Source organism: Panthera leo, chromosome D2 (genome assembly GCF_018350215.1).
Source record: "Panthera leo isolate Ple1 chromosome D2, P.leo_Ple1_pat1.1, whole genome shotgun sequence".
Taxonomy (NCBI): domain Eukaryota; kingdom Metazoa; phylum Chordata; class Mammalia; order Carnivora; family Felidae; genus Panthera; species Panthera leo.
The window spans coordinates 7,681,406-7,708,594 of record NC_056689.1 but is presented as its reverse complement, the minus strand read 5'-3'; the positions used below and the strand labels follow the sequence as shown (position 1 = coordinate 7,708,594).

Sequence of the window (27,189 nt, the reverse complement as noted above, 5' to 3'; positions counted from 1 at the left end):
ATTGAGTGTCACAAGGCCAGCGTCAGATCATTCGTTCATCACGCAATTCAGTCTTTTAATAAGGCCGAAAATGATGGTTAAAAGGAATGATGCTTTTACTTCTAAGCTGAGTGCGAAATAACCATTAATGTCACAGGAGAAATGGGCACCAATGTTCGTTCTGCAGCTCAGCCTCACGGCTCAGGAGGTCAGAGCGCGGAGTAACCGGGATATAAAGAGGACTCCGATGTGGGAGTTCTGGCTCGTTGGCCACACAACTTGGAAGCCATGTAACCCAGGGCAAGTCGCTTAACCTCTCTGAACATCGTCTCCCTGGGGGTGTAAAATGAGGATGGAAAAACACCTACCTGTCAGGGTTTTTGTGAAGAGTCAATGAGGTCTCAGTTCTAAAAATGTTTTGTAGCCAAGAATACACTATGATAATGTATAGGGTTCTTAGTGTCCTTAAATAATTCATTGAATATCGTTCTTAACCTTCTGTCTACCTCCTGAAGCCACTTCCCTAAGGTTTAGCTAAAGCACTCCCCAGCCCTGAGGTCTGCCTATCCCTTCCGTTTTAGATTAGGATCGTTTTCAATAATTCAATGAAAAAACTGTGTATGTTCCGTATCTGAGCCATCCCACCTAAGCCTTTGGAATCGAACTATGGCCTCTGAAACCCAGATTGTTGATGCAGCACAGATATGAACAAGCGATTCCCTGACACCCTTGAGGGTAGGAAGACTGGAGGTGGAGATTGAAAAGCGAGGGAAATCTCCTCCCTCCCCATCCCAACATGGAACAATGCCCCTGCTAAACATTTTCTTCTCTATAATAGAAAGGGTGACTATTTAGTGAACCCTTATCCTATGCCAAGCACTGTGCTATGTATTGTTTCATGCGACTTAACAACATCCTGTACTATTATTGCCACCTATAGACAAGAAGACTATAATTAGAATAAGTAGCTTGAGGGGCACCTGGGTGGCTCAGTCAGTTAAGCGTCTGACTTGGCTCAGGTCACGATCTCACGGTTCATGGGTTCGGGCTCTGTGCTGACAGCTCAGAGCCTGGAGCCTGCTTCCGATTCTGTGCCTCCCTCTCTCTCTGCCCCTCCCCCACTTGTGTGCGCTCTCTCTCTCTCTCTCAAAAAATAAATTAAAAACATCAAAAATTTTTTTTAAAAAGGGATAAGTAGCTTGACCAATGTCACATGGTAGAGTCAGAATTTGAACCCAAGCCTGCCTAATTCCTTTCCTGTTTTTTTTTTTTTTTCCATTTGTTGATTGATTACGGTAAAACCTTGGATTGCAAGCAGCTCGTTCTGCGACACTGAACATCACGTGATCACCACTGAGCCGATCGTTCTTGAAATTGACTTTGACAGACAAGTGCTTCAGATTACAAGCATGTTTCCACCACGAGTTATGCTTGCAAACCAAGGTTTTGCTACATTTAACTCCTACATTTTAACTAACTGTGTGTCTGTGTTTGCCTTTCTGTTCCTTTATCCTTTCGTTTTTGGATGAGTAGTGTAATGAGTAGGGTAGAGGCTATGACCGAGATGCCTAAGGCATGGTCACCGTGCTTAAGGAACTGTTCTAATCCACTGCTAGAATGGTGACAGATAAATAAGTCCCTATACGACGTGGAAGAATTTAAAGCGGTCCATAAGGAATGGAGCATTAGCCTTCTTACCGGGAACATGGAAATACTACTCTCTATACGGTGGTTGTTAGGATACAGTGAAAGGCCTATATCGAGCGTTTGGTAAAGACCCTGTCTCATAGAAAATGCTCAGGATAAGGATTTTCTAATGTTGTCAGATAACAACTAGGATACAAAGCTAGGAAAGCAACTCGGCGTCAGATTTCGAGAGCCTTGAATGCTGGTCTAGAGTTTGGACTTCCAGCTTGATAAAAACAGTTGTGCCAAGGTCAGTGATCATTCTGAAAAGGAATCAGAGCTGACGCTAGCTTGCACTGCCTTTCAACATTCATCATGAGTGAGACGGAGGTGAGGGGCACGGTTGGGACTGGCTTAGAGGGGTTTTGTGTTTGATGCACTAAAAGGAAAGATGATGTTTTCAAGTTTGATGCCCTGTACTTTTTCTCCCGCAGTAATTAGTGAATGCCAAAGGCAGCAACTGGAGTCTGTGCGCTACTCTTCTCGCTACGCTCTGGGCCTCTTTTATGAAGCTGGCACGAAGATTGATGTCCCTTGGGCTGGACAGTACATCACCAGTAATCCCTGCACACGCTTCATCTCCATCGATAATAAGAAACGCAATATAGGTCAGTACCCCCATTATTTCCCTTAAATACAGTAACAATGGTGGGTGTAGATCACGAAAAATGCTGTTTAATTGAGTGTTGCCATTCTGAACAGAGCAAGCATTTAACTCCAAGCCACAGGGGATAAAATTTAATGTCACATTTGGCCAATAATAAAATACACAGTGCAACCAGCAAAGTTTTTCAGAAAATCATTCCCCACATGGTTCGTATTACCAAGTTCATGAAAATAGTGTCAGAAGTTTGAAGATTTCAAAATGGCCCAAGTGTGATTGCTTTAATATGGGTCGATCTATATACAGAAGTATCTCTACTCATTGTGTTTTGTTCGTTTGGCTCTTTTTAAAATTTGGTAAGCGCTGCTCTTTCCACTTCCCAGGCTAGAAGTAAAAAAGTGAATTTGACTATGTTACGAAAACCCTTCACTTCCGTACAATTTTATTTACTTAACTTTCATCTGGACGACTACACAAAATTACTTTGTCTACAATATAACGACAATGATAGGTAAAATGTTTCGTAAGAGCTTTACTAGAATACCAGGGCTAAAATCTCCACTCCACATTTTTTGTGGAAGGTTGTTATTAAAATTAGATTTGAATTGCTAGAATAAACATGATGCTCATCTTAGGAATAAAGGAGAAAGGGTATTCTTATTTGTAGGATTAGCATGGTCCCTGAGATACTGCTTTTCTTGAAGAATAAACTGTAATGATGGAAAATGACTAAATTCTTGAAGGGAATCGTCATTTCAATTTGTTGTGTTGTTTTATGGTGCAGGGGATGGTTTCATGAAGCCGTTAGTTAGACGTCTCGCTTGATAAAATCACCAACTAACGTTTCCCGGCTTGCCAGAACTTTATAATGACAGAACTGGGCTGGAGTATGGTTTTCATATCGGAGCACATGATCTTAGAAAAATGTTTCTTTTATAACTTAAGACTCCCTCAGGGCCAGACTGTTTATGTTAACATGATACCACATATATGTACAATCAGCAGTTCATGAAATGCCCTGTAACAGCAATGGACTAACTATTTTTAACTCTACAACTGCTTTGTTCTAAGAAGAGGAGAATGGCCCTTGATCTTCTCATGTTGTATGCCACGAATTAGACATTATCCTTTGTGTATTGCTTCATAAGATATGCTATCTGACAGGGTGCATGCGGTAATATATAACAGAAAAATCCATTTAAACTCGTTTAAATAACGTAAGGTCATTTGTTATATTAGCCACTGTGGACTGAATTCCTCTCCAAAAGTCTTGTGTTGAAGCCCAAATCCTCAGTGTGATTATATTTGGAGATGGCTTTTAGGATGCCATTAAGGTTAAATGAGGTCATAAGGGTGGGGTCCTCATCCAGTATGATCGGTGGCCTTATTAAGTGAGCAAGAGAGAGATCTCTTTCCTTGTGCACATACCAGGGGAAGGTCATGTGAGGATAGTGAGATGGCGAGAAGTGGGGCTGTCTGCGATCAGGAGGAGAGGCTTTACTAGGAACCAAATCAGCTGGCACCTTGATCTTGGACTTCCCAGCCTTTGGAGCTAAGAGAAATAAATAAATAAAAAGAAGGGAGTAGTGGACGCTAGGTTGGCAAGATGTAAGCCCAATTCTTTCCAAGTAGAGTCACATCTTATATGGGAGGTAACACATGAAGAGAAGAATCACGGATATTCAAAATTCTCTTTGAAAATCCCTTTAAACGCCATGACATTTCGGAGAGTGACATAACTTTCAGTAAATTGAGTGTAGCCATTTTTCCAGCGTTTAGTAGATTTGTTTCTTTGGGTGAGGCCAGATGAAATAGTTGGCTTGCCGATAGAGGACGGAGTGATATTTTCTACTGTGAAAGGCACACGGGAAAGGGAAAAACAGTAGTCAGATCTCCTAACAGATTAAATCGCTGTACAAATGAGAGTGGGGTCGTGGGGGAAAACACACACAGTGCATGGCGGTAGCACTTTATTAAAGAGTTGTGCAAATGTGGAAGAGTGCAACGTAAAATATTAATACATTTTCACATGATTGGCAGCATCTGAAACAATCGAAATGAAAAGAAATTCGCGCGCGCGTGCGCGTGTGTGTGTGTGTTCGCAACCACACAATTTCAAAGCGGGAAGGCTGGGTGGATTAGAAGCCATGTTTTTGCTACCGCTTCTGAGGTTGCCTCTTCAGACAGCAAAGAAATGCCTGCCTTCCTTCGCCAGTTTTATGGAAAATTAATCTTGGATTATGCAAGTTGTAAATTATGAGAGGCCTGCAGTAATGGCATCCCCTAACATAAAATCTAACTACCTTGCACTTAAACTTTTTTTTCTCCCTATCTGGGGCCAGGGTGCTAAGTGTGTCTAGTTGAATTCACACAATATAAATGTCCATATAGTGACTCCACTGTATTTTATTGATTTTTAAGTAGCCCCGCAAGAGCTGTCTCTTTATGTTACCGACCCTGTCCCACACCCACGCTTTACTTGGAGTGTTGGATTGAATCTAAAACTAATGCTGTAAATGGGCACACTCAACGAATGAGGGGGGGCATTTTTGTTCCATCAGGGTAAGGCAGCAACAAGATAAAAGGTAACAGGGTTGAGTCCACAAAATACAGTCTGTTGTTAAGTCTTGAAGAGATCCAGAGGAGGAAGGACTAGTGGCCCAGACCAGACAAAGGACAAGGAGTCGTCAACGTCAGAGGTTAGGAATGGCCAGCACCTGCAGAAAGCCACCCCCAGAACCAAATCGCCTGAGGCAGAGGGTCTAAATACCAAGATACATTGAGACCTAACTTGAACTATAGACCCCTATTGTTACGGGTAGGATCCATTATACTTGGGTTTGTGTTTCCCCAGATGTGCTCAATGGAACACCAGTTCCTTGATACGCTCTTTGGAACAGGGTTCTGCCATCACATAAGTTTGCAAAATGCTACCGACTTGGCTTCCAGTTTAAAGTCTCAGGTCATATTATCCAATTAAAAGACATTCCTATAGAAAAGCCTCCTTCTCGCTTCATTTCATCTATAACTTCCCAAATGTATTTGACCATGGGATATTTTATTTGAGCACGAAACCTCCTAATATCCCACAGAAATGGTTCCCCTGGACACCCCTGAGAAACCCTGGCTTCAGACCTGGACAGGAATTGTAGGCCAATAAGGGGGGCAGCAAAGGCTGGCGTGGGAGCCATCGAAAGGAAAATACTGATTTTTTTTTGAAGATGGAAGAAGCCTGAAACCACCCTGGAACCCACCAAAAGTTGCCTCAAAAGATACTCCTGTCATTCAAGAGATTCCACAGGATTTAGGAGCTCTGTGTTAGGAACCAGGATCAAGGATCAAATCTTAGATTTTTTTTTTTATGTTTATTTATTTTTCTCAGAGTGAGAGAGACAGAGTGTGAGCAGGGGAGGGGCAGAGAGAGAGGGAGACACAGAATCCAAGGCAGGCTCTAAGCTCCGAGCTGTCAACACAGAGCCCGAGCCGGGGCTCGAACTCACAGAACCTGAGATCATGACCTGAGCCGAAGTTGGACACCTAACCGACTGAGCTACCCAGGCGCCCCAAGGATCAAATATTAGAACAAAAGATGTTTTTAGTGCTTTTATCACTCGGGAAATTACAAAGATTTTTAGGAGATCTGTGCCAAGAGCCGAAGGTAGATATAGATAGATACAGATATAAATGTAGATAGATATAGATCTAAATATAGATATAGATAGATATAGATATAGATTATATATAGATAGATATAGATATAGATATATAGATTTTTTTCCGTTATTTCACACCTCCCAAGAAGATCTCAGAGGTGCCCGTCAAGATCTTATATTTGGAGTTAGACTGGCCAGAGTAAGTTCCTGGATTCAGGTCAGTTCTCTACCTCTTACTAGCTGTGTGATGTTGGATAAATTACTTAACCTATCTGTTTACTAACCAATAAAATGTGAGGGAAACAGATACCCACCCCCAAAAAGTTGAGGATGAAATGGTTTAAACACGTAAAGAGCTTCATGTAGCACTTAACAAATAAGTCAGTATCTATGGTACCTACTGTTCCAACTAACGATGCCAGTCTAGAATCTGAATATTATGTTTTCCAAAGCAAAGGGTATAAATATAAAAGCCTATCTTTGGTAAATGCAACTCTCTGCTACCAGGGCAGATAGGAGGCAGCATGGCCTGAATAAATAAAGTGTAGACGTTACCCTGAAAATGATTGGCCACAGTTTTAGCATCCTTCCCTGTTCACCATCTGGAGGAGTGTTAATGCTAGTAAAAGAGCCAATGGGAAGCAATCTGAGGAGAGTAATATAATCTGCAACTCTAGAAATGTGGTGGCCAATGACCGTAATTACATAGCTTCAATAACTCCTCAAAGGTTTCAATTCAGTTCATCCCAAAAGAAAACAAACAAATGAGCAAACGTTTTCATCCCATGGAATTTATACCTGCAAGAACTTTATTATTAGGGATCCTTGAGTAACAAACACTAAGATAAGGTGTATTGCCTTTAATAGCTGTTTTATGAAAGGTGCAGAAATGTTATTCCATAGGGCTGTTTAATACATCGACTCTTTCTAAAAGACAGGAGCGTAATATAAAATCCCATAAATAATTGGGATGAGCCTGGGGCCTTAAATCTAGCCATCTTGGGTTTGCTTAAGGGAGTTTATGACTGGGTCGCCTGGGTGGCTCAGTCGGTTGAGTGTCTGACTTCGACTCAGGTCATGATCTCATGGTTCATGGGTTCCAACCCCACGTCGGGCTCTGTGCTGACAGCTCGGAGCCTGGAGCCTGTTTCGGATTCTGTGTCTCCCCCTCTCTCTGCCCCTCCCCTGCTCATGCTCTGTCTCTTCCTCTCAAAAGTAAGTAAACGTTAAAAAAAAGGGGAGTTTATGATTATTTCCGTTAAGCAGAGAGCTGCGCCGTTGACAACACAAAGCGGCCTGCTTTAGGACGCAAGTAAACGTGGAATTATTTCTCCCTAAACCTGCAGACAATGCAATCCACATAGGTAGCACTTTATAAGAACAAAAGAGCAGGAGGGGGAAGAAGGAAACGGGGCTATAGCGAGAAAGGGAAAGGAAAAAAAAGAACTGTAATCACGAAAAACGGTCAGGTTTCCTGTTCAGGTTTTTGTTTTATTTATTTATTTATTTATTTATTTATTTATTTATTTGAATATTTGAATATATTTATTTTTTAATGTGAAATTTATTGTCAAATTGGTTTCCATACAACACCCAGTGCTCATCCCAAAAGGTGCCCTCCCTCCTCGATGCCCATCACCCACCCTCCCCTCCCTCCCACTCCCCATCAACCCTCAGTTTATTCTCAGTTGTTTTTTTTTTTTTTAATTTTTTAATGTTTATTTACTTTTGAGAGAGACAGACAGGCAGACAGAGTACAAGCAGGGGGAGGGGCGGAGAGAGAGGGAAACACAGAATCTGAGGCAGGCTCCAGGCTCTTGAGCTGTCAGCACAGAGCCTGATGCTGCTCGAACGCACAAACCGCGAGATCATGACCTGAGCCAAAGTCGGACGCTTAATCGACTGAGCCACCCAAGCGCCCCTATTCTCAGTTTTTAAGAGTCTCTTAGGGTTTGGCTGTCTCCCTCTCTAACTTTTTTTTTTTTTCCTTCCCCTCCCTCACGGGCTTCTGTTAAGTTTTGTTTTAAAATACCAACTCCAGCAGCAGAGCTCTCTGGTAAAATAGCAGTCACCGTCTTAAAATACCTGGCAATAGCCAGTTACCAAACGCATGATACGATGTCTTGTGTAATAGATGTAGTCATTTGTGACTCAGTTATGTAACGGCTGCTGTCCATATAAAGACAATTACCAAACAGCAAATGCTAATTACAAATATCCATCTCATCGTTACAGTGATGTCACAGAATGTCATGTGACTGTAATATTAAAATCTTGGGGTGATGTCTCAGGAGGAAAAACATATATGTGTGTGTATACCTGTGTATGTACATAGACGTAAAAATAAATAACTGTTTGTTGTCACTTAAATCCTTGGGTTTCAAATTATGAAATTGACTGATCTCATTTCACGTAATATTTGCCGATTCTAAGATCAAAAAGAATTTTCTTTGGGGGATAACATAACTAAGCCCAATTGTAAGGAGGACATTTGCCTGCAAAGTGAAGACAAACAACAGATCCCTTTGAGCCCCTGGTTTCCCCATCAGGCTGTCCTCGGTGGGAAAGATTTGCATCCCAGATAGCCCGTTCTCCCACTTGCCAAACAAATGAACTCCTATGAAAATCAGTGCCAGAGATGGAGGGAAAGTGGAAAAGCAGCTAAATATATAACATCAGAAACAAACTTTAAAAATATCCTGTGGAGGGGCGCCTGGGTGGCTCAGTCGGTTAAGCGTCCGACTTCAGCTCAGGTCACGATCTCGCAGTCTGTGAGTTCGAGCCCCGCGTCGGGCTCTGGGCTGATGGCTCAGAGCCTGGAGCCTGTTTCAGATTCTGTGTCTCCCTCTCTCTGTGACCCTCCCCTGTTCATGCTCTGTCTCTCTCTGTCCCAAAAATAAATAAACGTTAAAAAAAATTAAAAAAAAAAAATTAAAAATATCCCGTGGAGTGTATTACCGGGAAAATATATTTTATGGATGTTTCTTTCAGAGAAACCGAACTCAGAAATATGTGATTTATATGTTTCCATTCTCAATTTGCTGAGCAGTTTTTTTTTAAATTTTTTCTTAATATTTATTTTTGAGAGAGAGACAGTGCAAGCAAGGGAGGGGCAGAGAAAGAGAGGGAGACACAGAATCCGAAGCAGGCCCCAGGCTCTGAGCTGTCAGCACAGAGCCTGACGCCGGGCTCAAACTCACAAACTTTGAGATCATGACCTGAGCCGAAGTCAGACGCTTAATCAACTGAGCCACCCAGGCACCCCGCTGAGCAGTTATTTATAAATATGCCTCGAATGCCTCTGTGCCGGACACTGCTAAGAACTAAGGATTCTTAGTCCCCACCCTCACGAAATGAAGTTCCATGAAGTCTACTCACATGAGGAATTTTGAAGGAAAGAGATCCCAAGTCTGTTGGGCGAGTGACTTAGAGTCAAGGAAGCGTCCTCATAATATAAATGGACGCACTGATACATACAACATAGAGAACGTTAACTCACATCTGTAATCAAAACGGGGGGTTTGAAAAATCAAAATCATGGGTGCCACCCAGGCACCCCAATAATATGAGCTTCTAAAAGAGCACCTAAGACCTTTTGTCGACATGAAGCCCATAATCTTCTTTCTTTAGGTGAAGAAACGAAAGATGGGGGCTATGAAACATTGAAATCCATGAATAAATCAGAAACTTTAGCCTGGCCCATTTTTTAACTTTCTCCCAGGGCTACTAAAAAGTTCAATAGATACAAATAAGTCATGAAATGTCCGAGAGGCAGTGAACGAAAGGGGAAGGAAAGTCTGGAGGCTACAGCTTCCTGGCATTTCTATAACTACAAACAACGACGAATTACCAACTTACGTAGCAGCCACACTAAGAAGGGAATCTTAAACATTCAATATTCTAAATCTCTCTTTGTGTCGACCTTCCACCTTTGTGCTCTGCCTGCCCTGCTCTCTGAGAATGGTATTTTCGCTTGGGCTGTCGGTCTGAATTCGTGGCTGTCAGGCGGAGATTTACCAAAGACCTTTATGTTGGCCCAGAATTGGTTTTGAACGTAGGAGCCAGATATGCTGGTGACTGCGTGTGGCTTTATCCACTGTTAGTGGGGCGAAAGGCAGGAGGGAGAATCGGGTGATGGTTTATGGTGAATGGGTGTATGGATCTGAAATTTACAGGTCATAGACGAGAACAGAAGAAAAAGGGAGGAAGGCTGCCATTACTGCTGCTGGTTTAGAAGAGGGGAAAAAATACCCTATGTTGGCTTGGTGAGGAGGTGAGGAAGGCCAGTGTACAGCAAGGGGGGAAAGATCGGCAGAAGGGCACAGGTGGGAACTGCCACAGCCTTTCTGACCTCTCTGCCTAACAAAGGTCGTATAACTTTTTTTATCTGATGAAAAAAAACCCCTGCTGCGTTAAATGTAATAACATCTAATTTTGGCTATTTGTGATCACAGTCCTTTTAAGGGATGGTTCTTTTGTCTGCTGAGCACCCAAAAGAGATGAGATGCCAATTGGGAGTGGAAACGGAGAGCTGAATTTCTTTGCTTAATTGAGGAGAAAATCTCAGACATCCCGAGACAATGGGGAAGGCAGGGGGCAGAGAAGGGGAAGAGGAAAAAGAAAACAAGGTGGTGAAAGGCTCTGGCTTGACCTCAGGGATGACTGACCGTGTGGATTTGTAACTTTTTTGCTGGATGATTTGATCTGTGACCCCTCCCATAGCCCCCTACGACCCAACGTAGCTCTGGATTCGGCAACTGCTTTAAATCCACGCTGGCTTTTTATTGGGGGTCCTGTTGAGTAAGTGAACACAGTCCAGGCACTTTTTGGAATATCTGGGATGAAATTAGGTAAGAACTTTGAGGCTTCTTCAGGTTCATTTCTAAGCAGAAGCTTGGAGTATGGCGAGCCCACATCCGTTTGAGAACCTTATTTTGAATCAAGACAGGACTTCTCATCCTTTGGACCTCAAGCCAACCCAACTTGCTGCTTCCATAATACCTATGACCATCTCAACCCATTGGGAGAACTTGGAATTAAGAAAAAACTGTCTCCGTGGGACTGAACTGTTCTGAAGGATCTTGAAGTTAAGTCCGTACTGTGGTTTGAGGGGAAGCTGTCAACACGTTGGGTTAGAAGCCAAGGCTCAAAATGATGCGCTGTGCTCTGCTTCCCAGACAAGTGCCTGTTTCTCATCATTCTGGAGGCATCTCTCAACCTCTGAAAGTTGGGAACAGTCTTGCAAAGCTGCATAACGCTTAGACAGCTTGTGAGCCTCAGGTCCTGGGAGATGGTGTAGACTGCTGAGGTGGACGAGAGCTTGACGAATCTCAATTCTGGTCCATTTTTATCTGGGACTATGATGACATCGATCGCAGGGGTGGGACTTTTCCTTTGCCCAGAGCTCCCTCAGAAAAGATTTCACCATTTTCCTCCCTGTCAAGAATTCCTCCTAAGGTCAGTCTAAACATCTCATGGGCTGAAGAATTGATAGGCCCCATTTGCAGAGCCTGCTGCTTTCTCCAGAATTAGAAGTTCTTTCCTGGGGACCCCTTGGTGGCTCAGTCGGTTAAGCGTCTGACTTCAGCTCAGGTCACGATCTCACGGTTCATGGGTTCGAGGCCCGTGTCGGGCTCTGTGCTGACAGCTCAGAGCCTGGAGCCTGCTTCGGATTCTGTGTCTCCCTCTCTCTCTGCCCCTCCCCTGCTTGGTCTCTGTCTCTCTCTCTCAAAAATAAACAAAGGTTTAAAAAAAACTTAAAAAAAAAAAAAAAAGAAGTTCTCTCCTGTAGCAAGATACATGACATGGTCCATTATGCATTCTATTCATCAGCTGATCCCCCTTATCTGAATCAAGACTGAAAACAAGAGATAGACTCTGGCATCACAGCATAACAAGAGTACGTATTTGGCGCTCAATAATTTGCTGAGCTCGTCATCCTCAATGCACCTTTGAGCTACCCTTCCCTGGTCCTGAGAATTAATACGTCACTGACCCTGGGAATTAGTACATCAGCACTGGTCACCCACTTAGCAGGTAAGGAAAAGTAATGGCTAGTCAGCCAATTGTTCATCCCTAAAACAATCTAGGGATCTGTTACCGGTGCCCTTTAAATCATGGAAAATAAATTATCTTTCTTTGTAATTGCTGAATGTGGAAGCCTTTGAAAAGCATATGTGAGTTCTTGGCAATGAGGATGATGAGAAGCCTCTTCGGGAGGCTCTGTAACATGCCTCAAACATTGGGACTAGTTGGCTAGACCATATCACAGGTATTGCCGGTAAGATCTGGACATTTCATGGAGCCCTCTCCCCAAAGAGGTTCAAGTACCCTCAGTAACAATGTTACCGTGGTCTCTAGGGAACAGACATCTATTTCGAATGATGCCCTATAACACAGACCTTGATTTCCAAGGTTATGCTTCAGAGACTCCCACTGTTCTCTTTGGGAAAGAATTCTTTTTAATACTTGGATAAAGAGCAACCGTGCTCCAGCTGAAATATTTAACTTACAATATAAGTGATAAGCTGTGCAAATGTGTCATTTGTCTGCCACAGTCTGGCAAATATCCCTTTTGTGTATCCCAATGGCATTGAAATGAAATGGTATCTTGCATAAAAAACCTTGCCATAAACGATGAGTTCACATTAACCCAAGCTTCAGGAGTGATGAGTGCTTCACTGTTGAATTCATGACCTGGCTTTTATTACCACAGAGGGTCAGAAATGACCGGTATTATCCAGCACGATGCAGTGGGCTTTGCAATCACGTAGACCTAGCGTGGAATTAGAACTCAACACTCCAAATTAGGTTGAGCCATTTATATTGCTTTAGTCTTGGTGGATTAAAAATGTTTGAATACCAGGGGCGCCTGGGTGGCTCAGTCAGTTAAGCATCCAGCTCTTGATTTCAGCTCAGGTCACGATCTCACGGCTGGTGGGATCGAGCCCTGCGCTGGGCTCTGCACTGGGGTGGTGGGGCCTGCTTGGGATTTCCTCTCTCTCTTTCCCTCTCTCTCGTTCTCAAAATGAATAAATAAACTAAAGAAAAAAAAAAGAAACTGGTTGAATACCAGCCTTTTCATGGGACTCAACCTCAAAGCTCTGTAGCCATGAGTGAGTTTCGTACTCTCTCTAAGCTTCAGTAACCCGGACTGTGAGTATAAGGCTAATAATGTCTCCCAGGAATGTTATAGGGATTGAGTGCGACAGTATTTCCAAAATTCCTACTGCCACCTAGTACTAGGACAGAAAATGCTGTCTTTATAGTTGTCACGTAGAAGTTGTTTTACAGTCTCGGTCTATTATACAAACTTCTTTGATTTTGAGAAAGAGAAGAGAAAAGGAAATTGCCAGGGGTACAAATTTAATTAAATTATATTATCTTTTGGGGCGCCTGGGTGGCTAAGTTGGTTAAGTGTCCAACTTCAGCTCAGGTCCTGATCTCGTCGTTCCTGAGTTTGAATTCCTCGTCGGGCTCGGTGCTGACAGCTCAGAGCCTGGAGCCTGCTTCGGATTCTGTGTCTCCCTCTCTCTGCTTGTACTCTGCCTCCCTCTCAAAACTAAGTGGACATTAAAAACAAGTATATTATCTTTCATTAAAAATAATAACACATATTATTTGGGGGGTAAACAATATCTCTTTACGTGAATAAGGTATTGAGGGACAGCATTAAATTAGATGTGGTTCTTCTTTCTTTTTGTGGAATCTCGGGTGACATTTTGCATGCACGTGAGTCCAAAAAAATTTGCACGACAGCATCTCTGAGAAAAGTAAGACACTGGAGTTAGGTCGTCAGCAAATCAAAGGGCCGAGACAAACATGAGAGCAGGTTTCGAAGGCGGACCGCAGGGTCTCCCCACAGGAAATCGCTGCGTTGTGTTTTATAAGCACTTTATGTCAGTTAGCATTTTTAGCTCTGTCCAGAATCACCAGTCCATCATTTTGCTCAGATATGACATTATTGTGTCAATTTTGCCTAAAGAGCCCTTTAGTTTATTACGAGTGACTTTCTTGTTTTTAAGTGAGCTGAAGAGGCTTTGATATGCCCTCTAAAGGGCCCTACTAGTTTTAATGACCATTGCCCCTACAGACTTCATATATGTGCTCGTTTAGATAATGAGAAGTATCCGTGTATACCTTACAGGTCACTGGATTCCCTGCATAATATGAATGAATATTAAACATGGGAATCTGAAAAGAATATATTGAAATTCTATTAATATTTATAACCGATCTGTGGGACTAGGGGAATTCTTCAGTATAAAATATTCCAAATTCATGTTTGTAAGAATGAAGCATCCTTGAATTTAAAATACAGTTTTCCTCATTGAAATAGATGTCTATTATCCATATACCTGGTGAAATCTTTGTTGTTAATGTTATATATCCTTACATTATTTAATAGAGTCAGGAAGGGCATTTTTGGAACCTTGAGCTCAACCAAACCTAACTCATTCTTTTTTATTAAAAATAAAATGTCTGTTTGTTCCATTTTCCACCGTCTATCTTCATAATAATGGTTTCTCAGTAGTAGCTAATAATATCATAAAGATTATAGTCCCTTTGATTTAGGAACTTTTGCCAAAACCTAGATTCAATCTTTTTTTTTTTTTTCTGTGAAAATATAACAAGGAGAATAATTCCACTGGTCTTATTAGTAAAGGAGGTAAGATTGTCCTCAATAAACCAGTCAATTTCCTCTGTGACAAGGGCCAGAAGTATTTGGACACAATCATAAATAAAATCTTCACCATCTGCTTAGTGTCGGTTGTTGTAAGTCAACATTTTATAATGTGAACACTAAAGCTTCCCTTTAATACACTACTTGAACTAGAGCAAAGCTTTAGGTCAAATCGTCCAGCCCAGAGATATAGTTGATCTACTCACAGAATCCTTTGGATCAGTTACAAACCTACAGCTGAGCCCAGTTTCACAACGACGGCGATCAAGTGATATTCTTAGAGGCAAACCAGTCTGCTGGTTCAAGGGGAAAACCTTGCCCAATTTGGGAAAAGGGTCCAATCATAATACCACTTAACACACAACATTTCATATACGGCGCGATGAGGGGGAGGCCAAAATAACAACGTATCGTGGGGGATGGCTGCTGAGTTCTGGGAAGGCACAGCTCACAGGGGTTGTCATCAGAGAAGAACAGGGCTTTCACACCGCAGAAGAACTCCAAGAACTCGAGCCCGAGTGCCAGTTAGGACAAATCCTCTGCTCTGGGGACCTGGGTAGGGCCCAATTAAAGGACTATTGAAATCCTTCCGTTTTTCCTTTTGGCAGGTGCCAATAAAGGCTGCAACAGGCTGAAAATCTCCTTGTGCCTCAGGATAAATAGATGTTTTCACAGAACTTGGGAGGTCTTAGCCAAAGAAAAAACTTCTCCCAAACAGATCCTAAAATATATGCTGTTCCCCTAAACATGGCCCCTTTCAGAATCTATGGAATGTATGGAACATTTTTACAGTTTACTTATTTATTTTGAAAGAGAAGAGAGAGAGTGAGTATGGGAGGGACAGAAAGAGGGAGAGAGAGAGAATCCCAAGCAGGCCCCGATGTGGGGCTCGATCTTACCGAACCATGAGATCGTGACGTAAGCTGAAATCAAGAGTCAGATGTTTAACCGACTGAGCCACCCAGGTGCCCCTGGGATTTATGGAATTTTTTTAAGGAATTAATGCAAGGAACATAGAGGAAAGATTATTCCAGCCCTGGACAGCAAGTAGAGTTCAGGATATGCTTGCCAGAGTTGCCTTACTCCCTTTTTATGTTAACATCAAACTTAACATATGCAGCACTGGCTCTTGATTGCCTGTCTTCAAAATTCAGAATTTGTTCCTTTCTCTAATCCTCTGTGTTTCTGAAAATGGAGCCACCAATCTCCTAGCTCCTTAGCCAAAAAACAGGAACCGTCCTTGGTTTCTTCCTCTCCTTTGCCCCAATATCCAACCTGTGACCAAAGAAATCATACTGATCTTGCTTCCAAAACAGACGTCGAACTCACTTCTCTGCATCATCACTGTCACAACTGAGACACCATCTTATTTTAACTGGCCTCTCTGCACTGTCCCTTTCTGGTTCGTTCTTCAGAGCCAGAATGGTCTTCTTAAAACACACATCTGTTCACACCACTCACTTTCCCGTTCAGAGCCCTTTGCTGCTTTCCCTTTGCACCAAGCGCTAAATCTCAAATCCTTATCATGACTTACAGGTCCTGAATGACCTAGAGCGGGGGTCACACACATTTTCTGTAAAGGCCAGAGGGTGAATACTTTGGACTCTGTAGGCCATACAGTCTCTGTCACAACTACACCGATCTCCTGGTATAACAAAAGCTACAGACATTATAGAAAGGATTGGACGTGGCTATGTTCCAATAAAACTTTATTTACCAACACAAACGGCTGTCCAGATTTGGCCCAAGGACCTTCTTTGGCCAACCCCTCATCTAACACATGCCCATTTCACCAGCTGCTCACTCCTTAGCTTACTTAGCCCTCCTGACACATCTCTCATTCCTGCCGTGGTGTTGCCCACTCGAGACCATCGCCCATTCTGTTCTTCCTGGGCAGACCGCCTGTCTCACTGTCTGCAGAGACCATTCCTGAATTCCTGATTTAACCAGGTTTAATTATCAGTAACTATACATTGATTTGTGCAAGCCCTTGCTTAATGTCCGCTTTACCTTTCAGTTGTGAGATCCGTGAATGGAAAGACTGGATTTGCTTTGCCCATCGTTGAATCTCCAGCACCTGGAACAGTGCTTCACATACAGTCATTCCTTAATTAAATGTTTAGAATGAATTAATGAGATCTAATCAAAACATGGAAGAAAACAAAAGATAACAATTTGGGCTCAGGTCTGAAATACGAGTTGCTTTAAGTCTGTGAATTTCCAGGGCATTTTATTGAAAAAGTTCTGCACTTGAAATCAACAATAGGTACAAGTCAGGGTAATTAATAGGCATGTCCCTGAGTCTTCATGCTACAGAGGCACTTGTGGCTGACACACTGTGACTTACACAAAGTCATATGCAGGTCAGGCAGCCCCTCTTCATCCTGTAGCTCTGCCATCTGGAACCTGAGCCCCAAAGGTCTGAAGATCCGCCCGGAGGTAAGAAAGAAATGGAGGAGGCGCGTGGCTTTTAACCGACTTGGACTAGATGTGCCACGCTTCGCTGCCCCTCGTAATCCACTGACCAAAACTAGTTACGTGGCTCCAGCTTAGCTGCCAAGCAGGCTAGGAATGGTCAGAGAGCTCAAGGAACAATGAACTCCCTGCACCAGCGAACATAACAAGCAGTTCAAATAGATTTCCTAATATTAAATAAAACTGGCTACCTACAGGTATGCTAAACCCCATATCCTGGTACGCTACCAATATTTTTATATATATTTTACCAGCTTAAAAAAAGCTTTTCTTACATGTTAATTTACCTTGTTTATGGTAACATCTCACTCGGTGGTAATTACCATTGCCTTACTCTCATGTCACCCTCAGATACTGTTCTACAAAGACTTTTAATGTTTAGTAGAGGAAAATGCTCGCTTTGTAACAATTTCATGTTATGACCGTGATTTTTCTATAGACTTTATAAGCTTCAGTCATTTAAAAATAATCCTATGGCACGTTTCGTTATAAAAGGAAAAAAGATCATAGTCCAAAGACTGACTGTAGGAGAGCGATCTTTCCAAGGAAAGATATCTACGTCGTTTCTCTTTTGCCTCCCAAATTATTTATGTCTATATAGGTGATTCGTCAGTCATACATTCAATCAACATTTACTGCATTCCCACACCTGGGCGTCATTCTAGGGGTTCAGGTAAATGAGACAGTTCTCTTAGTGCTTGCATTGAATGGGGAATATTAAAACATATTTGAACATGATAATAAGTAAAATTTCAACAGTGTTTATTTTATTTATTTTCTAATTTTTTTAAGTATTTATTTTTGAGAGAGAGAGAGAGAGAGAGAGACAAAGCGTGAGTGGGGGAGAGACAGAAAGAGAGGGGGACACAGAGTCCAAAGCAGGCTCCAGGCTCTGAGCTGTCAGCACAGAGCCCGATGCGGGGCTCGAACCCATGAACCGTGAGATCACGACCTGAGCCAAAGTCGGATGCTTAACCAAGTGAGCCACCCAGGCACTCCCCAATAGTGTTTAATCCGATATTCTCTTGTTCCCTTGTTTAATTTTTGCAAACTTTTTGAGGATCTGTACTTTGAGGTCGATGTAATGTTTGTGGAATTGAGGTATCTGTATCTCCGTGAGACATTGTCTTTTCATCGGGCCAGTAATTCTTGTTGGGTCTTTGGCAATCCTTGAGTGACACTTAGAGGAATATAAAAATGTACCTTGTTTTAAAGGGATAATAATAAACCTGTCTGCTCCATCAAAGAAGGTAGAAACATTTCTATAATTTGAAATCAGTCTCCTGATTCACACAGCTTGCTCGAAGGCGCTCGTCTGGAGAGATCCGTCTCTGGCACAAAACCAGACCTTCTTGCACATGCAAATAAAGGCAGGAACCTAAGGAATGATGGAAAGCACGGGACTCAAACGTGAGTCCCTGTTGGCCAGGTGGCGGACTTCCCTTAGACGTAACCTCCTGAGGGTCTTTAGCAGGGAATCTGTCGATCTGCAAGGGCTCATCTTTGCCGTGGAATCTGGAAATCTTGCCTCCTTGGTTTGCCACAATGGGAAGCTTCAAGAACTTGTTTCCTCTGTAAAGGCCAGAATTATTCGAAAGATCATCAGAGCTGACAATTTAGTTGTAAATGTGATTGGAAAAATCAAGTCCTGAAAAGGTGGTGGGGGAAGCCTAGGGGAAATGTTATCTAAGACCCTACTGATGTAGAAATACATATGAATTTTGAGCTTTGATTTATACAACGTGTATCTGGGTTTGGGGATGCCATGCGTGTGTTTTACAGCTTAAGTCACCCCTTCCCTCTTGATATGTCAGTGTATACATACATATCAGCTTGCGTGTGTGCTGATTAGATCTTAAATTACAAATAAGGACATGTTTGGGGCCCCTGGGTGGCTCGGCCGGTTGAGCGTCTGACTTCAGCTCAGGTCACGATCTCACGGTTCGTGAGTTCGAGCCCCATGTTGAGCCCTGTGCTGAACACCTTGCAGCCTGGAGCCTGCTTCACGATCTCTCTCTCTCTCTCTCTCTCTCTCTCTCTCTCTCAAAAATAAATAAACCTTTAAAAAAAATAATGAAAAAAATACGGACAGGTTTTTCCTCCATTACAACTTGCTTCTGTGTAAGAACCAAAGAGAAGTTTTCTATAGCTGTAATTTAAAACAACTTGCGTCAGGAGTTGGGAAAGTTAAAAGAAATGAAATGAAAACCAGAATGTTGTTCAACCTCTGGAAGCCTCACGCCCGCCATCTTTATTAAGCTGTGCTAAGGGCCTGACGTGTTTTATTGTGCATCGTCTGTGCTACAACTCTATGAGGTAAATCGTATTATCCCTACTTTATAGATGAGGAAGCTAAAGCTTAGGGAAATTAAGTAAAACCGTGACTTCAGCCTGAGCTTTCTTTGTCTCTAAATCATTCTGTTTTGATAAAAGCAAAAATCTCTGTCCTGGAACTCCTAAGGAAAACTCCCCACAGAGACTTCCCTAGTTCACCACCCACCCTCCCATACATTGAGATTCATCCATACCTGGAAACAAGACTCTCATTTTTTAGATTCTTCTCCAACCTATACTTTCTGCCATATTGAAAATAACAGTGGCTTTTAAAATTCGTTTCTGAACGATGAGATACTAACACCAAACGTGTTATCTGGGGTTTCACCTGCTCCCCTCCCCGACTTCCCAGATTTGTGCTCACCAGACCCTCAAGGGCGCACCTCTTCTCCCAGCCCTACCAGGCCAGTCCAAGCTCCACCAGCACCTGCCCCCATCGAGAATCCCAGACATGCAAGAACTTAGAAGTCTAGTTTTCCTACCATCGCTCGTGTGACAAATGACATTCACGCTCAAAGCGCCCTTCATGGGGGCAGGTCAAGTTCTTGGGGATCCCGAGAGGCCTGCTGTTCTTTCGCTGTCAAGATCACATCTGTCAAAGTACATGTAAGCAAAAGTAATATTATTTTCAGAATAAACCTGAATCCAACTTCATATATCTCTACAAAGCGCAATAGTCGCAATTCTGGGTCTGTTCGCTTCACTCTTGTTAGTTACGCATGCTCTCCCACAGAACTGTGACACCTGAGAATTGTGTATCCATTTCAGTGTGTGAACCGAGTATGTCTGGCATTGCCGAGAGCTGTTCTCGGTGTCATAACAGAGCTGTAACCAAGGACCAAGATGTCCCCAAACCGTGTGGCACCTGTTGTGACCATACTACAAACTAGCTCATTGTGTTTAGGCTCAAAAGTGGGATAGAGATTAAGGTCCTCAAATCTAGGGCATACTCAAAGATGGAGAAAGCTCGGAGGAAGGGAAACACGTTCATCGCCCGGGTCCTGTGGATTCTTGGTTTTTAGTCTCTGAGGACCAGGAATTTCTACCATGGTGACAACGGGGAGTGACCAGCACTGCCAACTGGACCTCCATTTGATAGACTCATGGCAAATCAAAGCTGGAAGGAAACTTGAAAGAATGGGCTAGGCCCATGAAGCATTTTTCTCATAATTACTTGGTCAAGCTTTTTAAAGAAACTGCTACAATCTAACCTTTATATACCGGAGATATAGAGGAAACTTAAAGGCAGGTGGGAAGAGAGGACAGAAGGAAAGGAAACAGGCATTTGTGGGAGGAAACCACACGTGCCAGCCAGAGTACTAGATGCTTCACACATTTAAGATCGTTCAGACTGCAAGTGACATAAAACCCAACTCAGAGGGAACATGCCAAAAAGGGGAATTTATTGGTACTGTTTCTGAAAAATCCAGGAGTCAGGCTGCAGAACTGTGCAAATAGTAACGCTGTCTGGATGGATTCAACCAACATCATAAAGACTTAGCTTCTGTCCATTTCTTGACTCCACCTTCTGCTGATTTAGATTCATTTATGGTGAACTACCGGATGGCACCAAGCATGTCAGGGCCAAGTTGCAAAAAGAACCCATTTTCCGGAAGCTCAACAGTATTCCTGGAATTGAACCTCGCTGGCCTGCTTGGCTCGCGTATGTACCCATTGCGGAACCAATCACTGTGACCAGGTGGGATGGGTTAACTGAGCAGTTCAGCCTGGACTACCTTTGCCAGGGATGAAAGTGGGAGAGGGTTAACTCCTTACATCAAAATTTGGGTACTGTTGCCACAGAAGAGCCAGTGGACGCCGAGCAGGTGACGTCTGCCACGTAGACATTCACCCCTGTGATTCTCATAACTGACCTGCAGGTGAATTTTACCGTGTCTTCTGTTTAAGATTCTGGGCTCCTTGAGTCTATTAAGTAGAATCACAGGTAGAAGACCTTCACCGTGTGAACTGGGTTGAGCCCCTTTATAAGACCCAAAGCCGGTCCAATAGGAAAAGAAATAGGGAAGTGAATTTGTGTAGGCAATGTGTATTTTTTCTTCCTCGAACTAGGAGTATTCCCCATCCAGCCTCCACACCCAGCCTGGGGTCATCCCTCACCTCTGTATAAGTCATCCCTTTCCACTGATCACCTGGTCTACTAGAAAACCTTGTCGACTTTGAAGATTTGCCTCAGATTTGCCTTCTTACATCTCCTCCACTCTCGGGGCTTGGGGATGCCTCTCTAATAGGTAGTGGTCCAGCTCAGGCTCTCTTCCCACCCTCCCGACCCTATCTCCAAGTTCCCAGCACTCACAGGTATTGCGGAAATAGGCAATATGCTGTTTATTTTTCAAGTAGCTTGGATTACTGGCGAATGTTATCATTTACTTTCTCAGCTGGCGAGAGAAGGCAGAGCACTCTTCTGTGAACAATTTTCCATTGTTTACCGGGAGGTTATTTCCTGAATTTGTATACATTTATTTATACTGGAGCTGTGGGGAAACATCTTCTGAAATTGGAAGTATGAACTGTAGGGGGATTCTCGTTTTATTTCCAGTTCATCGTGTGGGGTTTTACATGCTTGTTTATATTTAACTAAATGCCTATCAGTATGGTCATCTTATATGGGATTGTTTAGAAGATGTCTGTGTATCTTGCTAAACATAAGAAATCCAAACATATGTAGCTTGGAATAACAAGGTTTACACACATACGTGTGTATCTGTTTTAAAATTTCCCTTCTATCCTTTATTTAAATAAAGGCCAATGCCTACATCCATAGATACACCATCACCCAAAGACACTCGTGGAAAATGCACCCCCACAGGCCTAGGATAAACAAGTCAAAGACCACAAGAACAGAAGAAACTAACAGGCATGTTTGTTTGTTTTTAAAGCTAGTATTTCCAACTCAATGATGGAAAACTTTCTTAGGGTCACATATGGAACCAGAGCTATAATTGTTCAGCTGCGAGCATTCAGTTCTGTCAGCTTCTAAATGTGCTGTCGCTTTGTCCGGTAGAGCAGACCCCATCCTGTTCATTCAACAGACAGCGAGGTTCGCTCTACCTGTCCATGCCCCCAACAGAACTGTTACTGCTTTCGTCCTTCTGTTCATCCAGGTCTTCAACAAATATGGACTGTTAACTCTGTGCCAGATCCTGAGGGAGGAGTGAGAAATGTGAAACAAGACAGGATCCGTAAGTTCAGGCAGCTTTCAGTCTAGAGGGAAGACGGACAAGAAAATAGACCATTGAAATATAATATGATGGATACTGTGATTCCAGGGCACACTTTCTTCCCATGAAGCTTCATCTTCTGAGACTTAGGTTTCCCGTCGGTGAGGCGCAAAGCACGCGCGAAGGCACAATGAAACCTCAGTAACTATAGCCCTCTGAGATGGAGCGCGTCAGCCTCCATAGGTAGTTCTTCCAAATGCACACCGACCTCTGAATTTACCACTTTGCATGGACTCCATCTACGCAATGGTCCTGAGGTTGGCACCATGCTTACCAGGAGGGGAAGACAAAGGCAGGTCGCTGGAAAAGAATGTACACATTGGGTTTATATGTGAAAATACCCCATTCACACGTAACTGACTGAAAACTAAAAGTAAATGAGATATATTTTAACCTAGCTGATTAGCAAAACTTAGTGTCGGTAAGAGCATAGAGAGGCAAGTCCTCTTATATGCCATTGGGGGAGAGTGTACTTTTGGGGGGGACCCTTTAGCTATATTTGAAATCATTCTAAATGTGCTCACTCTTTGACTCAGCAATCCCATCTCTAGCAATTTATCCTAGAGGTAGTCTCACATAAGTGCAACCAAGATACACGAATAAATGCGCTCATTACAACATTCATTGCTTGTTACAGAAACTGGTAAAAAAGAAAAGAAGTGTCTGGTCAAGGAAGACCAATAATAAACTGTGGGTAATTCCATACTATTAAATTAAGTATTTTCACATGAACTGATAAAAAGCTATCCAAGATACGTTAAATGAACAAAAGCAAGTTCAGGAACAATAGGTATAGTAAGAGTGTATTTCCATTTTAAAGAGGGGAATAGATACACAGTCTCATGTGTATAGAAAATTCTAGAAGGATACACGGGAAACTATTGGCAGTCATTACTCTGGGGAGTGGGGCTGCCGGGCTAAGATAGAAGCAATACTTTTATTTATTTTTCACTTTTTACCCTTCTACGGTGTTTGAGGGACATTTTTGTTTTTTGCAGTTTTTTTAATTTAAGTAAAACTAGTTTTAAAGCACCAAAAATAATTTTCTACTATTTTTCCTTTAAAGGATCATATTGTACATAATCATATTAGGGACTTCTAAGAAGTCTTATTTCATTTTGTTTAAAAGAGGCATTCAAAAATCTATTTGTGCAAAGAATTTCGTTGTTGTTGCTTTGCCTAATAACTGTTAATACGTCACAAGAGTCCTTCTGAGGCAACACTGACCTAAGGAATCATGGGGACATTATGACCACCCTAAAGTCATATAGCCAGGCAGTGGGAGACAGAATTTCTGACTCAAGATCCAAAGTTCTGTTGAGGGGCACACGGGTGGCTCAGTTGGTAAAGCATCTGACTCTTTATTTCGGCTCAGGTCATGATCTCATGGTTCATGAGCCCCGCACTGGGTTCCGTGCTGACAGCTCGGAGCCTGCTTAGCATTCTCTTTTTCCCTCGATCTCTGCCCCTCCCCGACTTGTGCATGTGCTCTCTCTCTCTCTCTCTCTCTCTCTCTCAAAATAAATAGATAAACTTTAAAAAAAATTTTTTTCAACATTTTTTTATTTATTTTTGGGACAGAGAGAGACAGAGCATGAACGGGGGAGGGGCAGAGAGAGAGGGAGACACAGAATCGGAAACAGGCTCCAGGCTCCGAGCCATCAGCCCAGAGCCTGACGCGGGGCTCGAACTCACGGACCGCGAGATTGTGACCTGGCTGAAGTCGGACGCTTAACCGACTGAGCCACCCACGCGCCCCTAAATAGATAAACTTTTAAAAGATACTTTGAAGTTCAGTTGATGTCCTTCAGAAACTTACTGTGCCATCAGAATGGAGCAGGAGCTCTGACTCATTCATACTAAATAAAACTTACCTTGTTTCTTAGGTGGGGAAATAGCATTCCAGAAATTTCTGTAAATCTCAGAGGATAGTTCGGAGTTTCCTAAGAAGAGTGAGGAATGGGGGCAAAGAACCCGCTCTTACACTTGAGTTCCCGAATACATGTCTCCCAAATGAGGCTATTCGTTGAGACCCGTTCACTGCTTTTCATTGGATATTTCAAACAATTGCCATTATCAATGAATACACACCCCTCTCCAGAGAGGGGAATAAAACAAACATTTCTCTTCAAAGGTGATAGGATAAAAATGAAATAAGTAGAGGGAGGACTGTGGGTAAAACCATCTTTTCTCTGTGCCCGACCTACTGTTATTTCAGTGGTTTCTACTTGCACAGCCCTCCTCTGCAGCTAAAACCATAAAACTGTGTCAATCGAATATCGATACTTCCTACAAAATCACTGCTGCCGTTGAAGTCAGAGGTAATGAAGTTGCCTGCCAGTCCAGTCAGGCTCCTGAGGAGGAGGTGAGGAAGCTGCCTGGGATGCCAGTGGGGGTCTCAGAAGAGTCTGGGCCTCTCTCACCTCCACATGAGAACGGGTTGAGATTATTCAAGAGCAAATGAAATCTGCAGGTGGTCCCCTTGAAGAGTGAGGCCTACTTCGTGCTTCTGGGCCGGTGGTGGACGCACAGAGGGGCAGACACGCCTCCAAGGGGACAGAGGGCCACACGGGGCGGGCGCTCTGTGCCTGTTGGGATGGGCTTTGCCAGCGAGGTGGTGAGGGAGAGGAAGACCTCAGAAGGCATATATATCTGTCTCCGTCTCCCTTCCTCTCCTCGATCTGCGTCCCTCCTTTCGCAGCTAGTCTGTTTTCTTTCTTTAATGTCTATTTATTTTTGAGACAGAGGCGGAGACAGAGACAGAATGTGAGCAGGGGAGGGGCAGAGAGAGAGGGAGACCCAGAATCCGAAGCGGGCTCCGGTTCTGAGCTGTCAGCACAGAGCCCGACGAGGGGCTCGAACCCATGAACCGTGAGATCGTGACCTGAGCCCAAGTTGGACGCTGAACCGACAGAACCCCCCCGGGTGCCCCTTCTCTTGCTTTCATCATCGGGGTGAGTTGGATTGTTCTGTCGGACTTGGGGATGTGCTAGGCTTACCGTCCGTTACATTTGCTGCTGGGCCCTGACGCCATATGCTAAGGCCAACTTGTCATAAGAGCGTCTCTGATCAGAGGGCAAGGGTTGTTGAGCCAGTTTTGCCTGGAATGGGGAGAAGGAGACTTACCAGCAATTTCTACTGCCAGGAGGAAGGCGCCAGGCGAGCGGGTGCCCCGCGGCCACCCCCACCTGGCACGACCCTCCACTTCCTGTGTAGTTCCCTTCTTCACGTGGACCTGTCTGTCTGCTGAACTTCATTTCCATGCCCCCCGCCGCCCCCGCTGTCAGCCACACACCCGTTAGCAGGTAACACTTGGCTGGTTTCCAGCCTGTGTGTCACCCCCCCCCCCCGCCCAGTTAAGACGCCAGCTTCTGAAAGGCCTCTGTGCAGTTTCCTTCCCACAGCACCAAACAGTGCACTAGGTGCCCACGTGTGCATGATCCGAATCAGTAATTCAAGAAATGTTGCCACCCATGGAGCGCCTGTGTGGTTCAGTCGGTTAAGCGTCCTACTTTGGCTCAGGTCATGATCTCACGGTGAGTTCGAGCCCCGCGTCGGGCTCTGTGCTGACAGCTCAGAGCCTGGAGCCCGTTTCGGATTCTGTCTCCCTCTCTCTCTGCCCCTCCCCTGTTGGTGCTTTGTCTCTCTCTGTCTCAAAAATAAATAAACGTTAAAAAAAAAAAAAAAAAAAGAAATGTTGCCACCCATTTCTTGATGCTCTGGGCCTACAGCTACAGTATGTGACACCCCTTCCTTCTCTGTAGGACACGGAACCTAGAGCTGGCCTGACACTTCGGTCCTTTGACGGCCCAGTTTCTGTCCCTGGATAGATAACTGCCAAAAAAATGAAGTTTCTCCCATGGAAAAGGTCTCTACGGTGTCCCAGGGAGTTTGAGCTTGCTGTGTGACCAAAGGGGGTGCATTCCTCAATATGGTTATGGAAGTAGGAAAGCAGAAAAGCAGAAATGGTGACAAATTTAGGTCAGAAGCAGGAGGGGAATATTCTAAGTTAATTTTCTATAGCTCTGATTTTCTAGCACGAGATAAAATGTGCATCTTCCTCTATGGCTTTAAGTTTGTTAGCCACTAAATACTTAATATGTTTCGGGATTTGTTTCCAGAGATACTTATTTTGATTCATTGACTATTATTGCCAATCAGGACTGGGAATTTTTTTTTTAAGTTTATTTATTTATTTTGAGAGAGAGAGAGAAAGAGCGAGCAGGGGAGGGGCAGAGAAAGAGGGAGAGGGAGAATCCCAAGCAGGCTCTACACTGTCAGTGCAGAACCCTACATGGGGCTCAAACTCATGAACCATGAGATCACTACCTGAGCTGAAATCAAGAGTAGGACGCTTCACTGACTGAGCCACCCAGGCGCCCCAGGACCAGGCATGTTTGATTGCCGTGGCTTCATAATGTATTTAAATATATGACAAAATAAGTCTTGACTCATTGATTTTTCAAAAAAAAAATGTATTCTCATTGCTTTATTTTTTCCTTTAGGTTTGTTTTTTTCAAATTCCAATAAACTCTT

The 27,189-nt window shown here is 43.3% G+C and overlaps 1 protein-coding gene across 6 annotated transcripts in view; it reads left to right on the top strand.

Moving 5' to 3' along the window:
• Positions 1-27,189, top strand: part of RNLS (renalase, FAD dependent amine oxidase) — a 278,494-nt gene that overhangs the window by 199,874 nt on the left and 51,431 nt on the right. For 5 of the 6 annotated variants that reach the window (XM_042908355.1, XM_042908353.1, XM_042908352.1 and 2 more), the window contains exon 5: positions 2,100-2,273. In XM_042908355.1, coding sequence (XP_042764289.1) covers positions 2,100-2,273 — 174 coding nt within the window. Of the gene's footprint in view, positions 1-2,099; positions 2,274-10,866; positions 11,505-27,189 lie in introns of those variants that run through there. The other variant, XM_042908357.1, reaches the window with a different exon arrangement.